Source organism: Ranitomeya imitator, chromosome 4 (genome assembly GCF_032444005.1).
Source record: "Ranitomeya imitator isolate aRanImi1 chromosome 4, aRanImi1.pri, whole genome shotgun sequence".
NCBI classification, from domain to species: Eukaryota; Metazoa; Chordata; class Amphibia; order Anura; family Dendrobatidae; genus Ranitomeya; species Ranitomeya imitator.
The window spans coordinates 363,020,015-363,037,011 of NC_091285.1; the positions used below are offsets into that span (position 1 = coordinate 363,020,015).

General features: G+C 44.8%; 2 protein-coding genes across 3 annotated transcripts in view; one reads left to right on the forward strand and one right to left on the reverse strand.

Moving 5' to 3' along the window:
* The window catches only part of FBXL13 (F-box and leucine rich repeat protein 13), a 395,640-nt gene that overhangs the window by 368,210 nt on the left and 10,433 nt on the right, over positions 1 to 16,997 (forward strand). Inside the window, exon 20 of the mRNA XM_069765120.1 lies at positions 16,813 to 16,976. Coding sequence (XP_069621221.1) covers positions 16,813 to 16,976 — 164 coding nt within the window. The remainder of the gene's footprint in view (positions 1 to 16,812; positions 16,977 to 16,997) is intronic.
* FAM185A (family with sequence similarity 185 member A) overlaps positions 1 to 16,997 on the reverse strand; it is a 193,043-nt gene that overhangs the window by 54,314 nt on the left and 121,732 nt on the right. Inside the window, exon 8 of one of the 2 annotated variants that reach the window (XM_069765126.1) lies at positions 9,667 to 9,730. The exons of the other annotated variant lie outside the window; for it this stretch is intronic. Coding sequence (XP_069621227.1) covers positions 9,702 to 9,730 — 29 coding nt within the window. The 3' untranslated portion in view covers positions 9,667 to 9,701. Of the gene's footprint in view, positions 1 to 9,666; positions 9,731 to 16,997 lie in introns of those variants that run through there. 2 annotated transcript variants of the gene reach the window in all.

Here is a 16,997-nt window from a genome sequence, read left to right on the forward strand (position 1 = left end):
AGCGTCATAGGCTATGTTGTGAGGTGAAATTTTAACCCCGCGCTTTCCAATTCACCAAACTATTTTTTCCCTATCTACATAATGGGGAAAAGTGAAAGGAAAAGTGTTGGAGGCAAATTGACAGCTGCCAGATGTGAACAAGTGGGACTTAAAGAATGAGAGCGATGGCGCCAAAGAGTATATACCGATCAGTTGCTAAGGTGGGGCCCCGACATGAGATACTCACCACACATGGGGATATGAACACACACACAAAATGCGCCACACACTACCACGTGCTTGAACACATATACCACCCTCAGCACACATTTCACCACACATACACCAACCTCGCCACATAAAAGTCGAAACATAAAAGTCGCTGCTCAAAACTCACCACGCGCAAAACTCGCCACATGCAAAAACTAGGCTCACGCAAAACTCGCCACAAGTGCAAAACTCACCTCATGGAAAACTTGCCACACGCAAAACTTGCACACGCGGAAAAATTGCCACATGCACAAAATTTGCAACACATGCAAAAGTTGCCTCACACAAAACTTGCACATACTCAAAAGGCACCAGACATAAAACTCACCACGCGCAAAACTCGCCATGCGCAAAACTTGCTGCACACAACTTGCTACACTAACCTGTCACATGCAACTCGACACACAAAAAGTTGCTACACGCATGTTGCCACACAAAACTCATCTCACAAAACTCGCTACATGCATGTCGCCACACACAACTCAACACACACAACTTGACAGACGAAACTCGCCCTAAAACACACACAAGTCTGGTATTAGCCTTCAAAAATAAAAATCTGATTAATAAGCAGACAAACTACAAGAGCAACAAATGTACCATATAGGAAATACAGCAGCTGTCAGTCACATGACCTCTCTATTATGTGTATGTGTGAGCTAATATATACTGCCAGGGGGATGGCTTCCTGTTGGCTGGGGATTTATCAGGCTGCCAATTTATCTTACAAATACTGAGGTAAAAATACTGAGCAAATAACGTGTTAACGAGGTCTAATACAGGAGATCACACAGGTATATACTATATACAGGGGAGATGACACACAGATATATACTATATACAGGAGGAGATGACATACAGGTATATACTATATACAGGAGGAGATGACACAGAGGTATATACTATATACAGGAGCAGATTACCTACAGGTATATACTACATACAGGAGGAGATGACATACAGGTATGTTGTGAATTCTGTGGCTGAGTTCACTTCTGTGGTCACAAGTGGTATTGCAGTCTCTGGGCTTCCTCCCTCAGGTGTTTTGGTGAGCTCGTTGGCTGCCTTGCTATTTAGCTCCACCTGAGTCTGTCTTCCTTGCTCCTTGTCAATGTTCCAGTGTTGGATCTGAGCTACTGCATCTTTCCTTGGGCCTGCTGCTCTGCTAGATAAGTGCTTCTAGTTTGTTTTCTGTTTTTTCTGTCCAGCTTGCTATTAACTTTTGCTGGAAGCTCTGAGAAGCAAAGGGGTGCACCGCCGTGCTGTTAGTTCGGCACGGTGGGTCTTTTTGCCCCTTTGCGTGGTTTTCGTTTTAGGGTTTTTTGTAGACTGCATAGTTCTCTTTGCTATCCTCGCTCTGTCTAGAATATCGGGCCTCACTTTGCTGAATCTATTTCATTCCTACGTTTGTCTTTTCATCTTGCTAACAGTCATTATATGTGGGGGGCTGCCTATTCCTTTGGGGTATTTCTCTGAGGTAAGTCAGGCTTGTATTTCTATCTTCAGGCTAGTCAGCTCCTCAGGCAGTGCCGAGTTGCATAGGTAGTGATAGGCGCAATCCACTGCTGCTTATAGTTGTGTGAGGATAGATCAGGTACTGCAGTCTACAGAGATTCCACGTCTCAGAGCTCGTCCTATTGTTTTTGGTTATTGCCAGATCTCTGTATGTGCGCTGATTACTGCACGCTGTGTTGCCTGATTGCCAGCCATAACAGTACAAGGAGCCACACCAATGATTCCCAATAGAGGGAAAAAAGAAATCCTGACATCATTTTTTTTTCTTAGCTCTGTCTTCAGTCTTTTTTTTCCCCTAGACATTAGAGTGCTTCAGGACACAGCTGTGGACATGGATATTCAGGCTCTGTGCTCCTCAATGGATAATCTCGTTGTAAATGTACAAAAGATTCAAGATACTATTGATCAGAAATCGATGCTAGAACCAAGAATTCCGATTCCTGATTTGTTTTTTGGTGACAGAACTAAGTTCCTGAGCTTCAGAAATAATTGTAAGCTATTTTTGGCCTTGAAACCTCATTCTTCTGGTAATCCTATTCAACAGGTTTTGATTATTATTTCTTTTTTGCGCGGCGACCCACAGGACTGGGCGTTTTCTCTTGCACCAGGAGATTCTGCATTGAGTAATGTTGATGCATTTTTCCAGGCGCTGGGATTGCTTTACGATGAGCCTAATTCAGTGGATCAGGCTGAGAAAAATCTGCTGGCTTTATGCCAGGGTCAGGATGATGTAGAAGTATATTGTCAGAAATTTAGGAAGTGGTCAGTACTCACTCTGTGGAATGAATCTGCACTAGCGGCTTTGTTCAGAAAGGGTCTCTCTGAAGCTCTTAAGGATGTAATGGTGGGATTTCCTATGCCTGCTGGTTTGAATGAGTCTATGTCCTTGGCCATTCAGATCGGTCGTCGCTTGCGCGAGCGTAAATCTGTGCACCATCTGGCGGTATTGTCTGAGAGTAAACCTGAGCCTATGCAGTGCGACAGGACTATGACTAAAGTAGAACGGCAAGAACACAGACGTCTGAACAGACTGTGTTTCTATTGTGGTGATTCTACTCATGCTATTTCTAATTGTCCTAAACGCACTAGGCGGTTCAATAGCTCTGCCGTTATTGGTACTGTACAGTCCAAATTCCTTTTGTCCATTACCTTAATGTGCTCTTTGTCATCGTATTCTGTCATGGCGTTTGTGGATTCAGGCGCTGCCCTGAATCTGATGGATTTGGATTATGCTAAACGTTGTGGATTTTTCTTGGAGCCTTTGCGGTGTCCTATTCCGTTGAGAGGAATTGATGCTACACCTTTGGCCAAGAATAAGCCTCAGTACTGGGCCCAGCTGACCATGTGCATGGCTCCTGCACATCAGGAAGTTATTCGCTTTCTGGTACTGCATAATTTGCATGATGTGGTCGTGTTGGGGTTGCCATGGCTACAAACCCATAATCCAGTATTGGATTGGAACTCTATGTCGGTAACCAGCTGGGGTTGTCAGGGAGTACATGGTGATGTTCCATTTTTGTCTATTTCGTCATCCATTCCTTCTGACATCCCAGAGTTCTTGTCGGACTTTCAGGATGTATTTGAAGAGTCCAAGTCTGATGCCCTACCTCCGCATAGGAATTGTGATTGTGCTATCGATTTGATTCCTGGTAGTAAATTCCCTAAGGGTCGTTTATTTAATTTGTCCGTACCTGAACACACCGCTATGCGCAGTTATGTGAAGGAGTCCCTGGAGAAGGGACATATTCGCCCATCGTCGTCACCATTGGGAGCAGGGTTCTTTTTTGTAGCCAAGAAGGATGGTTCGCTAAGACCGTGTATTGATTACCGCCTTCTTAATAAGATCACTGTTAAGTTTCAGTATCCCTTGCCATTGATTTCTGACTTGTTTGCTCGGATTAAGGGGGCTAGTTGGTTTACTAAGATTGATCTTCGTGGTGCGTATAATCTGGTGAGAATCAGGCAGGGAGATGAATGGAAAACGGCATTTAATACGCCCGAGGGTCATTTTGAGTATCTGGTGATGCCGTTCGGACTTGCCAATGCTCCATCTGTTTTTCAGTCTTTTATGCATGACATTTTCCGTGAGTATCTGGATAAATTCTTGATTGTTTACTTGGATGACATTTTGATCTTCTCAGATGATTGGGAGTCTCATGTGAAGCAAGTCAGAATGGTTTTCCAGGTACTGCGTGCTAATTCCTTGTTCGTGAAGGGATCAAAGTGTCTCTTCGGTGTGCAGAAAGTTTCATTTTTGGGGTTCATCTTTTCCCCTTCTACTATCGAGATGGATCCGGTTAAGGTTCAGGCCATCCAGGATTGGACTCAGCCGACATCTCTAAAAAGTCTGCAGAAATTCCTGGGCTTTGCTAATTTTTATCGTCGCTTCATCTGTAATTTTTCTAGCATTGCCAGACCATTGACCAATTTGACCAAGAAGGGTGCTGATTTGGTTAATTGGTCTTCTGCTGCCGTGGAAGCTTTTCAGGAGTTGAAGCGTCGTTTTTGCTGTGCCCCTGTGTTGTGTCAACCTGATGTTTCTCTTCCGTTCCAGGTCGAGGTTGATGCTTCTGAGATTGGTGCAGGGGCGGTTTTGTCACAGAGAGGTTCTGGTTGCTCAGTGTTCAAACCATGTGCTTTCTTTTCCAGGAAATTTTCTGCTGCTGAGCGTAATTATGATGTGGGCAACCGAGAGTTGCTGGCCATGAAGTGGGCATTCGAGGAGTGGCGTCATTGGCTTGAGGGTGCTAAGCATCGCGTGGTGGTTTTGACTGATCATAAGAACCTTACTTATCTTGAGTCTGCCAAGCGCTTGAATCCTAGACAGGCCCGTTGGTCGTTATTTTTTGCTCGTTTTGATTTTGTGATTTCATACCTTCCGGGCTCTAAAAATGTGAAGGCGGATGCTCTGTCTAGGAGTTTTGTGCCCGACTCTCCGGGGTTATCTGAGCCGGCGAGTATCCTCAAGGAAGGAGTCATTGTGTCTGCCATCTCCCCTGATTTGCGGAGAGTGTTGCAGAAATTTCAGGCTAATAAACCTGATCGTTGTCCGGCCGAGAAACTGTTCGTCCCTGATAGGTGGACTAGTAAAGTTATCTCTGAACTTCATTGTTCGGTGCTGGCCGGTCATCCAGGAATCTTTGGTACCAGGGAGTTGGTTGCTAGATCCTTCTGGTGGCCATCTCTGTCACGGGATGTGCGTGCTTTTGTGCAGTCCTGTGGAATTTGTGCTAGGGCTAAGCCCTGCTGTTCACGTGCCAGTGGGTTGCTTTTGCCCTTGCCGGTCCCGAAGAGGCCTTGGACACATATTTCGATGGATTTCATTTCTGACCTTCCCGTTTCTCAAAAGATGTCGGTCATTTGGGTGGTCTGTGATCGCTTTTCTAAAATGGTCCATCTGGTGCCCTTGGTTAAATTGCCTTCCTCCTCTGATTTGGTGCCTTTGTTCTTCCAGCATGTGGTTCGTTTACATGGCATTCCTGAGAATATTGTTTCTGACAGAGGTTCCCAGTTAGTCTCGAGGTTCTGGCGAGCCTTTTGTGGTAGGATGGGCATTGACCTATCTTTTTCCTCGGCCTTCCATCCTCAGACTAATGGCCAGACCGAATGAACCAATCAGATCTTGGAAACATATCTGAGATGTTTTGTTTCCGCTGACCAGGATGATTGGGTGTCATTTTTGCCGTTGGCTGAGTTCGCCCTTAATAATCGGGCCAGCTCGGCTACCTTGGTCTCTCCATTTTTCTGCAATTCTGGGTTCCATCCTCGTTTCTCTTCAGGACAGGTTGAGTCTTCGGACTGTCCTGGTGTGGATTCTGTGGTGGACAGGTTGCAGCAGATCTGGACTCAGGTAGTGGACAATTTGACCTTGTCCCAGGAGAAGGCTCAGCTTTTCGCTAATCGCAGACGCCGTGTGGGACCCCGACTTCGTGTTGGGGATCTGGTTTGGTTATCTTCTCGTCATATTCCTATGAAGGTTTCCTCTCCTAAATTTAAACCTCGTTTTATTGGTCCGTATAGGATTTCTGAGATTCTCAATCCGGTGTCTTTTCGTCTGATCCTCCCAGACTCCTTTTCCATACATAATGTATTCCATAGGTCGTTGTTGAGGAGATACGTGGCACCTATGGTTCCATCTGTGGAGCCTCCTGCCCCTGTTTTGGTGGAGGGGGAATTGGAGTATATTGTGGAGAAGATTTTGGATTCTCGTGTCTCTAGACGGAAACTCCAGTATCTGGTCAAATGGAAGGGTTATGCTCAGGAAGATAATTCCTGGGTTTTTGCCTCTGATGTCCATGCCCCAGATCTTGTTCGTGCCTTTCATGTGGCTCATCCTGGTCGGCCTGGGGGTTCTGGTGAGGGTTCGGTGACCCCTCCTCAAGGGGGGGGTACTGTTGTGAATTCTGTGGCTGAGTTCACTTCTGTGGTCACAAGTGGTATTGCAGTCTCTGGGCTTCCTCCCTCAGGTGTTTTGGTGAGCTCGTTGGCTGCCTTGCTATTTAGCTCCACCTGAGTCTGTCTTCCTTGCTCCTTGTCAATGTTCCAGTGTTGGATCTGAGCTACTGCATCTTTCCTTGGGCCTGCTGCTCTGCTAGATAAGTGCTTCTAGTTTGTTTTCTGTTTTTTCTGTCCAGCTTGCTATTAACTTTTGCTGGAAGCTCTGAGAAGCAAAGGGGTGCACCGCCGTGCTGTTAGTTCGGCACGGTGGGTCTTTTTGCCCCTTTGCGTGGTTTTCGTTTAAGGGTTTTTTGTAGACTGCATAGTTCTCTTTGCTATCCTCGCTCTGTCTAGAATATCGGGCCTCACTTTGCTGAATCTATTTCATTCCTACGTTTGTCTTTTCATCTTGCTAACAGTCATTATATGTGGGGGGCTGCCTATTCCTTTGGGGTATTTCTCTGAGGTAAGTCAGGCTTGTATTTCTATCTTCAGGCTAGTCAGCTCCTCAGGCAGTGCCGAGTTGCATAGGTAGTGATAGGCGCAATCCACTGCTGCTTATAGTTGTGTGAGGATAGATCAGGTACTGCAGTCTACAGAGATTCCACGTCTCAGAGCTCGTCCTATTGTTTTTGGTTATTGCCAGATCTCTGTATGTGCGCTGATTACTGCACGCTGTGTTGCCTGATTGCCAGCCATAACACAGGTATATGCTATATATAGAAGATGACATACAGGTATATACTATATACAGGAGGAGATGACACACAGATATATACTATATACAGGGGAGATGACACACAGGTATATACTATATACAGGAGGAGATGACATACAGGTATATACTATATATAGAAGGAGATGACATACAGGTATATACTATATATAGGAGGAGATGACATACAGGTATATACTATATATAGGAGGAGATGACATACAGGTATATACTATATATAGGAGGAGATGACATACAGGTATATACTATATACAGGGGAGATGACACACAGCAGGTATATACTATATACAGGGGAGATGACATACAGGTATATACTATATACAGGAGATGACATACAGGTGTATACTATATATAAGGAAGATGACAAACATGTATATACTGAGGTGAAAATGAGAGGTGTGAGGTGAAAATGAAAAGGTGTGAGTGGAAAATGAGGAGTGAGGGAAAATAGTGTAGTGATCGGAAAATGACAGATGTGAGGTCGAAATGACAAGTGTTAGGCGGGAATGAGAGGAGTGAGGGAGAAAATGAGAGGTGTGAGGGAGAAAATGAGAGATGTGAGGGGGAAAATTAAAGATGTGATTGGGAAAATGAGAGGCGTGATGGGAAAATAAGAGAAGTGACGTGCTATAACTAACCACAGATATTTACTATGCCCAGGCAATGCAGGGCTCTTCAGCTAGTATATATATATATATATATATATATATATATATATATCTTAGTCTCCTATGTATATTGCCATCCCTTATTACACAGTGCCCTCTCTTGTTTTGTACTGCGCCGTCCCTTACAGATCAGATTACATAGCATCCTCGTTTTTATTACATGCCATCCGCTATTGTCAGATAAATAATGCAATGGCTGCTGATGGAGCATGGGAAACTTTCTTTTCTAAAGGAAGGGCTGACGGACTGGTTGTCTGGTCACAGGCTGGTCCATTAGCAGTCATTTCATATCTAACAAGAGAGAACTATGTAATAAAAGTGGGTGCTGTGAATAACAAAAATTACAAGAACACACTATGTAAGAGATAATGCTGTACATAACAGCAGAGGAAGCTATATAATAAGGGATAGCATTATATGTAAGAGATAATGCTGTACATAACAGCAGAGGAAGCTATATAATAAGGGATAGCATTATATATAACTACAGAGGATGGTACATAATAAGGGACAGAGTTAAACATAATAAAAGAGGAAACTATGTAAATATAGACAGTATTATACATAAGTGAGTACATTATATACTAAAGAACTGTGCTATACATAGTGAGTACACTATATACTAAGGGACTGTGCTATACATAAGTGAGTACACTATATACTAAGGGACTGTGCTATACATAATATGTGATTAGACTATATACTAAGGGTCCGTGCTATACATAATAAGTGAGTACACTATATACTAAGGGGCCGTGCTATACATAAGTGAGTACACTATATACTAAGGGACTGTGCTATACATAATAAGTCAGTACACTATATACTAAGGGACTGTGCTATACATAATAAGTGAATACATTATATACTAAGGGACTGTGCTATACTTAAGGCTACATTCATGTATCTGTGTACAGTGTTGGTGTGCTGCCAACTTTTACAAATGCATTTAGCACGTTCTATCCTGATTCTCAAAATCCGATCAGTACAGGACATTCTCTGACCCTGAAAGTAAAATATAATAAAACTTGGCACTCAGCTTGATTTGAGATAAGAAGATTTAATGCAGTCCAGGAGTAGTAATAATCTTATAAATAATCTTTATTTTTATATAGCGCTAACATATTCCGCAGCGCTTTACACACATTATCATCGCTGTCCCCGATGGGGCTCACAATCTAAATTCCCTATCAGTATGTCTTTGGAATGTGGGAGGAAACCGGAGTACCCGGAGGAAACCCACGCAAACACGGAGAGAACATACAAACTCTTTGCAGATGTTGTCCTGGGTGGGATTTGAACTCAGGACTCCAGCGCTGCAAGGCTGCAGTGCTAACCACTGCGCCACCGTGCTGCCCATAGTAGTAGTACATCAGTTTCACAAAAATTTTGGTCATTCGGCAACCTTCATCAGTGAACCTACTGCTTGTAGAGTGGGGGAGTCATGAATGTAGTGAACCCAATAGTAGTAGTCCTGTCTTATGTTTTATGAACCTAATGCCATGCACATAGAAGATGAGTGCGTATCTGGAATCAAATGGTCCAGGAATCTAGGTTCTATGGTTGTTGCAGTATTGACTGCTGATAGATCCGGGATCCACCGGGTATCTAAGTAGGACAACCAGTGGTGTCCAGTGGGATTGTGTCCTCTAAAATCCCGAGGTGTCCGCTGTATATCGGGATATACGTTAGTGAAACTGATGTACTACTCCTGGACTGCATTAAATCATCTTATCTAATATCAAGCTGAGTGGCAAGTTTTATTATATCATACTCTCTGGTTTGGGACCCTACTTGATCACCTGCACGGTTGTGCCACGGTCTATGATTATCACAATTCTCTGACCCTCACGGATTTCATTCTCAGATCTGTGATTTTCATGTATGTGTGAGTGGACCTATAAAACTTTTCGAGTCTGTGTGCCATCCGAAAAAAAATCTGGCAGCACACAGGCATATCACACAAATGTGAGAATGTGGCTTATGGGATTTTACAGAAAACATCACCACTCCACATCACACAGTGCAGTTACAGAATAGTATTTATATCCAGGCGCTTACCGCTGACCTTAATGTCGACATCTCCCAGTCACAACTCATCTTGTCACGATGATCGGTCGCAGCCCTAAAAATAACAAGGACACATATATTGGATGCAGACGTGTCTCCCCAGGACTTCGCCTCTTAATACAAATATGTACCCCATTGTTAACATTCTATTAGCCATGCAGCAATCAAAATGTGAAGTGATAAGCAGCGCTATGCCCCCATTAACTATAATCTCCCCTGTCCAATAAATATAAATGAATCTGTCTCTGTGACTATCTCCCAATGCATTTGAAGGTTATGTGCACACATTGCATTCTGTTGTGGAAAATAAGCTACGTTTTACAGTACAACCAAAGTGAATGAAATTCATGGACATGTTGCTTATTTTTTTATCTGCAGCAGAATAAAATCTGCATAATCTCAATTCTTGGAGTGTATTTCACCCATACTAATGAGTGTGGGAAAATATTCAACAAAAATGCATGTTAAAAAAAAGTGGCAAAAAATGTATTATACGCAGCGTTCTTCTTGCTAGGATATGCAGATTTTTCTTATGCAAATCCTGAATGTGTGCACATAGCCTAAGTCCCTCTCCTGTGCTCCCTATGCATTATAAGTCCTTGATAGCATCATAATGTATTTGGGGTGAGAGAAGACGCTATCAGGTGCTGAGCATCCTCCGCCAACTCCCAATTCATTACAAGTCCCTGACAGAGTGTTCTCCCACTTTTCAATTCATTATAAAGTGTCATTTGCACCTTACCCCTTCCTCTCCCACTCCCCAATACATTTTAAGCCCCTAAAAGCATCCTCCACCATGCTACATTTCATCATAACATTTCATCAGGAACTTAACACCTTCCTCCACCTCTCAATTCACCCATATCTATTGTCCTCCTCCCCCTGTTCAGAAGCTCTGCTTACTCCCATCCCAATTCTTCACCCCCTCCATATCCTCTCCCCACACCCTTCATTGTCTTCTTCCCTACCCCCATCATTTTCCTTTGCGCCACTCCCATCATTGTCCTCTCTCCACTCTCCTCATTGTTCTTTGCACACTCCAATCATTTTCCTCTCTCCTCTCCCATCATTGTCCTCTCCCCAGTGTATTGGGAGACAAAAACACACTTGTCTCCCTGTCTGTTCCCCTGCATCAATGCTTCTTTCTTCTTCGCTGGCAACTTTCTAAATGACACATGCGTGCGCTGCATGCTGATGTCGTTAATCTGCGCCTGCCTATGTCACTGAGAAAGCACCGGGCAGGAGAGGATCCTGCACCTCCACTTCCATTTTCTAACATATGCAGCGGAGCTGTAGGATCGCTTTCTGCCCGCCATGCCGCACATGTTGACACCAATCTGGTAGTGTGCCCCCTGGATCCTTGGGCTCTGAGAAACAGGTCAGATTGCCCTCTTTATTAGCCGCCCTGCAAGGTGCCCCTCTCCAGCTCTGGGCCCCGCCGCAGCTGCAGCGGCTATATGTCTGTCTGCCCCTGTGTTAATTATTATTATTATTATTATTTATTGTTATAGCGCCATTTATTCCATGGTGCTTTACATGGGAGATTAATAAGCCCAAGTGTATGAACCCATACTGCACTTTTGTTTTCGATTTCATACAAACATTCCTTAGTATTCAAATTGCAACACCATGAAGGAAGAATCGTGGAATCACGGGATGGCTAGGCGTGGTAATAATATGCAAATGATGAAAAAATGGAAACAAAATTTTCAAAACACCTCAATTTATTCAGTATTGAGTATGATCGCCATGTGCAGAAATACAGGCACTTACACTCTTTGGCATGTTATCAATGAGATTATTAATGGTTGACTGAAGCATATTCTGCCAAGCTGAATGCACTTGAGCATGCAAATCATCACAATCTGCTGCTGGCAGTTCTCTTTGCAATTGCTAACCATTGACGTCACACCTGTGCTTGATGAAATACAATTATCGAGATGCTGTAGGCCATGGTAGCCTATTTAGGTTATGCAGGCTGCTCACAGTAGCACGAGCCACGTGTGGCCTGGCATTATTGTGTTTAAAATTTGCTCCTGAGACTCTTTGGAGAAATGGCTGTACCACTGGTTGCATGGCCAAGTTGATGTCTTGCTGAGCTGTTAAGTGTGCTATCTCGTACACTGTGCTGCTCCACATCATAATTCCAGGAGTAGGACTGGCGTGACCTTCCCTTGTGAAGGCCTTTTCATTTCGTTGCCCAAGTGGTCACCATTGGCTATCATTGGGTCCAAGAACAAAAGCAGAATCAAATCCATTGCAGCCTCCATTGCCGTTTTGCTTTGCACCTTGATGGCCTTTGACAAAGGAGGCGTAAGGTGAATAGAACACCAGGACATCTGGCTGGACTCCAGCGCGTACCAGTTGTTATTCCACATGGCTAAGCACTATCTTCACCACTTTACTCATTTGCAGGCATTTACACAGTTTATTCACTGTGTGTTCATTCTGATTGCTGTGAGGATTAGTACTGTGCGTATACTGTGAGACACTATTATCCCACTTGGTGACCTTGTGAACACACTCTCCAAGTGTGCACATGTTTACCCCACTCCTAGGGTTCCACAAAGCAATTTTTGGTTTCCAAAAGACACGCAGTGAGATTAAACTGTTTTGAGTCTCAAGCTAATCAGAATCGTGATATCAAATATTTTTACATGGTGCCGTTTGTCCCTTTTCATCACCATTTACCCATCTGTTATGTATTGTTTTTGTTTTTTTACATATATGTTAAATTAAACTTTGTAATTTTAAAAAAATTTGATTTCTATTTTTATTCACACAATATTTTGGGGCATAACACTACAAACTTTTTGTAGGATCTACCTGGTGTTTCTAGACTTGTCTTCAATCGAGAAAATCTGGAATGACATTGGTCGGCAATTACAAAGGAAGCTGCCGGCAGTGGATCTTTATGATTTACTTGCGCAAGTGCACTAATAGTGGCAGAACATTCTACAGACATCCATTAAGAACCTCACTGATAACATGCCAAGGTGTGTAAGTGCCTGTATGTGCGTGGCACACATACTGACTAAATCCAGATGGTTTGAAAATGTAGTTTCCATTTTTCTCATAATTTGTATATCATTAACATGTCTCTCATACTGTGATTTCCATAACTGCATGACTTTTCCTTCTTTATGCTTCAATTTCCATGTTGAGGAGTGTAGGTTTGCCTATCAGATGTAAACTGAAGAAAATAATGAAATGCTTTATGGGATGACATGCTACCAAGATATTTTAGAACTACTTTAAGGCCACGTTCACACGTTGAGTTTTTGGTGAGTATTTTACCTCAGCATTTGTAAGCCAAAACCAGGTGTGGGTGATAAATACAGAAGTGGAGACGTGTTTCTATTATACGTTTCCTCTGATTGCTACTCTCCAGATTTTGGCTTAGGCTAGGGTCACATTGCGTTAGTGCAACCCGTTTAGCGCTAGCGGGTTGCGCTAACGCAATGTTTTTAATGTGGCCGCGTCCCAGGGTCGCGGTAACGTCCCCGCTCTCGCAGATCCCCGATCTGCGAGAGCGGGGAACGGACCGCGGGCGCGCCTCGGACGCTGCTTGCCAGGAAACACCGGCGCGTCGCTAGCGCGTGCCGAACATGGCACGCGCTAGTTCTGCGCATTCCCATTGCCATGAATGGGCGCGCTAACGGACGCGTTGCACGGCGTTAATTTCGCCGTGCAACGCTGTCCGTTAGCGCGTTCCCATTAACGCAATGGGAACCAAGCCTTATAAATACTGATGTAAAATACTGACCAAATACTGAACGTGTTAACATGGACTAAAAGTTTACCATGAATCAAAGATGCTCATTTATTGCAGCCATGTATACTTCACACTAAAACACTGGTATTTGTGAGAAAACAGATAAAAACGTCATCCGGGTACGATGTAACTACAATGATTAGTCCAAAAGGCAGGTTCCTTTCGGCTTCTCTCCGTCCTTTTCCCCTTGACTGACAGGACTTCCCCCTTATAGATACATGAGAGAGGCCTGTTAGTTTAGGGGAGCAGCGAGAGAATAAGCTACCACGGACTTGCCTATTGGATCACTCATCCTAGTCGGATCGTCGATCGCCAGCTTTTAAAAGTATGTCTTATATGAAATGCTGCAGCGTTTCAGGGTGAAACACACATGGCCACAAAAATGAGCTGCACTCTGATTCATGCTGCCCGTGATGTTCTCTTTAACATAAAGCAGCAGAACATAAGTGTCTTCAACTCTATAGTACTTGGACACATGGACCTCGTGTGCCCTCATGCGGAAAACTCTTCTGTCTGCACTTTTTTGTCTTACACTTTACTGCGATATAAATTACTGTACACTTTTTTTGCAGTTAACTAAGAGTATATCTATAATATAATGCTGGGAGCGTCACTTTGTCTGAAACCTTTATAGACTGCGCAAGTGCAAGCGCCGGCGCAGTCTGGACCCCACAGAGTGACGAAGCCCAGAGGAGATCGCGGTATGAGTAAGCACTGAACGCACACCGCGATCTCCGACGGAGAAGCAGGGACGTGCCAGGAGGGGGTGAGTATATGCTATAGTCACCTGTCCCCCATCCACCGGCGCTCCGTCTGCCGCGTTCTCTGCCTGTGACGTTCAGGTCAGACGGTGCGATGATTCAATTAGTGCACGCCGGCGCCACCCTCTGACTGAACAGTCACAGCCAGAGGACCCGGAAGACGGAGCGCCGGTGGATCGGGGACAGGTGACTATACCAAGTGCCCGGGGCCTGAACCAGCGGCGACTCCGGCACCTGACCCCCACAGTGCGCCGGTGTCCCCGCCTGCTCAGGCACCCGGCACTCGGCGCCCAGCGATGATAGGTGAGTATGTCATTTTTTTTAATCGCAGCAGCATACGGGGCATATAATACCATGGAGCATCTTATGGGGCCGACAACTTTTATGGAGCAGCATACAGGGTATATACTATGGAGCATCTTATGGGGCCCAACCTTTATGGAGCAGCATACGGGGCATATACTATGGAGCATCTTATGGGGGCCATCAACCTTTATGGAGCAGCATATGGGGCATATACTATGGAGCATCTTATGGGGCCATCAACCTTTATGGAGCAGCGTAAGGGGCATATGGATGGGAGCAGCACATGACAGAATGGGGGCGCTGGATGGGAGCAGCATATGACATAAAGGGGGCGCATGATGGGAGCAGCACATGACAGAATGGGGGCACATGATGGGAGCAGCACATGACAGCATGGGGGCGCAGGATGGGACCTGTACATGACAGAACGGGGGCGCAGGATGGGAGCAGCAAATGACAGAACAGGGGCGCAGGATGGGAGCAGCACATGACAGAATGGGGCGCAGGATGGGAGCAGCACATGACAGAACGGGGGCTCAGGATGGGAGCAACACATGGCAGTATGGGGGCACAGGATGAGAGCAGCACATGACAGCATGGGGGCGCTGGATGGGAGCAGCAGATGACAGAATGGGGGTTCAGGATGGGAGCAGCACATGACAGAACGGGGGCGCAGGATGGGAGAAGCACATGACAGAACGGGAGCGCAGGATGGGAGCAGCACGACAGGATGGGGGTGCAGGATGGGAGCAGCACATGACAGAATGGGGGCTCAGGATGGGAGCAGCACATGACAGCATGGGGGTGCAGGATGGGGAGCACCACATGACAAGATGGGGGTGCAGGATGAGAGCAGCACATGACAGGATGGGGGTGCAGGATGGGAGCAACACATGGCAGCATGGGGGTGCAGGATGGGGAGCACTACATGACAGAATGGGGGTGCAGGATGAGAGCAGCACATGACAGGATGGGGGCTCAGGATGAGAGCAGCACATGACAGGATGGAGGCGCAGGATGAGAGCAGCACATGACAGGATGGGGCGCAGGATGGGAGCAGCACATGACAGCATGGGGGCGCAGGATGGGAGCAGCACATGACAGCATGGGGGCGCAGGATGGGAGCAGCACATACCACAATGGAGGCACATGATGGGAGCAGCACATGACAAGATTGAGGTGCAGGATGGGAGCAGCACATGACAGCATGGGGGTGCAGGATAGGGAGCACCAGATGACAGGATGGGAGTGCAGGATGGGAGCACATGACAAGAAGGGAGTAGCACATGACAGGATGGGGGTGCCGGATGAGAGTAGCACATATCAGAATGGGGGTGCAGGATGAGGGCTCAGGAAGAGAGTAGCACATGACAAGATGGAGGCGCAAGATGGTAGCAGCACATGACAAGATTAGTGCGCAGGATGGAAGCAGCACATACCAGGATGGAGACCATATACCAATATAAATGCTCACCACCCGGGTGTAGAACGTGTTCAATAGCTAGTATAAATATAATTTCAAAAACATAGGTAAAGAATGGTTTATATATCATGCACACTGTATACTAAAACTCAGCCAATATCAGGAGTTAAATGAGTATTCCCATCTTCAAAATCCTATCCCAGGATGTAGTAGGTGTAATAATAATAATAATAGCAAATACCTCCAATTAGAAATGTATAGCTCTTCTGATTCGCTATGTCTCTTTCCTCATGTGCAGGCATTGCAGGACCTTAAGTATTCATGGTTATGACCACTGAGGAAAGATACAGCGAATACTACATTTTTAATTGGAGGTATTTGCTAATATTTTTATTATTATTACTACATATTGGGATAGGATCTTAGAGATGGGAATACCCCTGTAAGTCCAAAGTTTTAGATAAAATGGTCATGCCCCAAGGACTTTCCTATTATCCCTGGCAGCATGCGCAGTCAGTCGTGAGATCTCAGGGGCATTTTCTGAAATTATCAATGTATACGGTAAAATATAAATCGATAGCTGATGTACAGATGCTTTATACTGCGCTGCTTGCAATCTGAGCTATAAGATCTTACAGCTGTGAAACAGTGAGCTGCAAGGGAGTCACCTACTTTCCATACACTACATGCAACAAATAAATCACTTTTTTCACTTTTTTTGCCTTTACTAATATAATTATTTTCATGGGGACTAATATGTTTTTCCAAATATACCGTAACTCGCATCCAGTTGAAACTATATAGAAATCAATAGTTGGGAATGTTAAATATAATGTGGTAATGCTAATTGTACTTAATTGTATCTTCCCTAGATTACAGATATTAGCATCCAGTATCTTTCGGGGGGCTGCCGTTACCTCCATATCATTGACATCTCCGGGTGTATTCATCTCAGCGACAAGGCATTAAAATACTTACAGAAGTGCTGCAGACAACTCCGTTACTTAAGAATGCTCTACTGCAAGAGTATTACCAAGTAAGGCCCACTAACACCGAG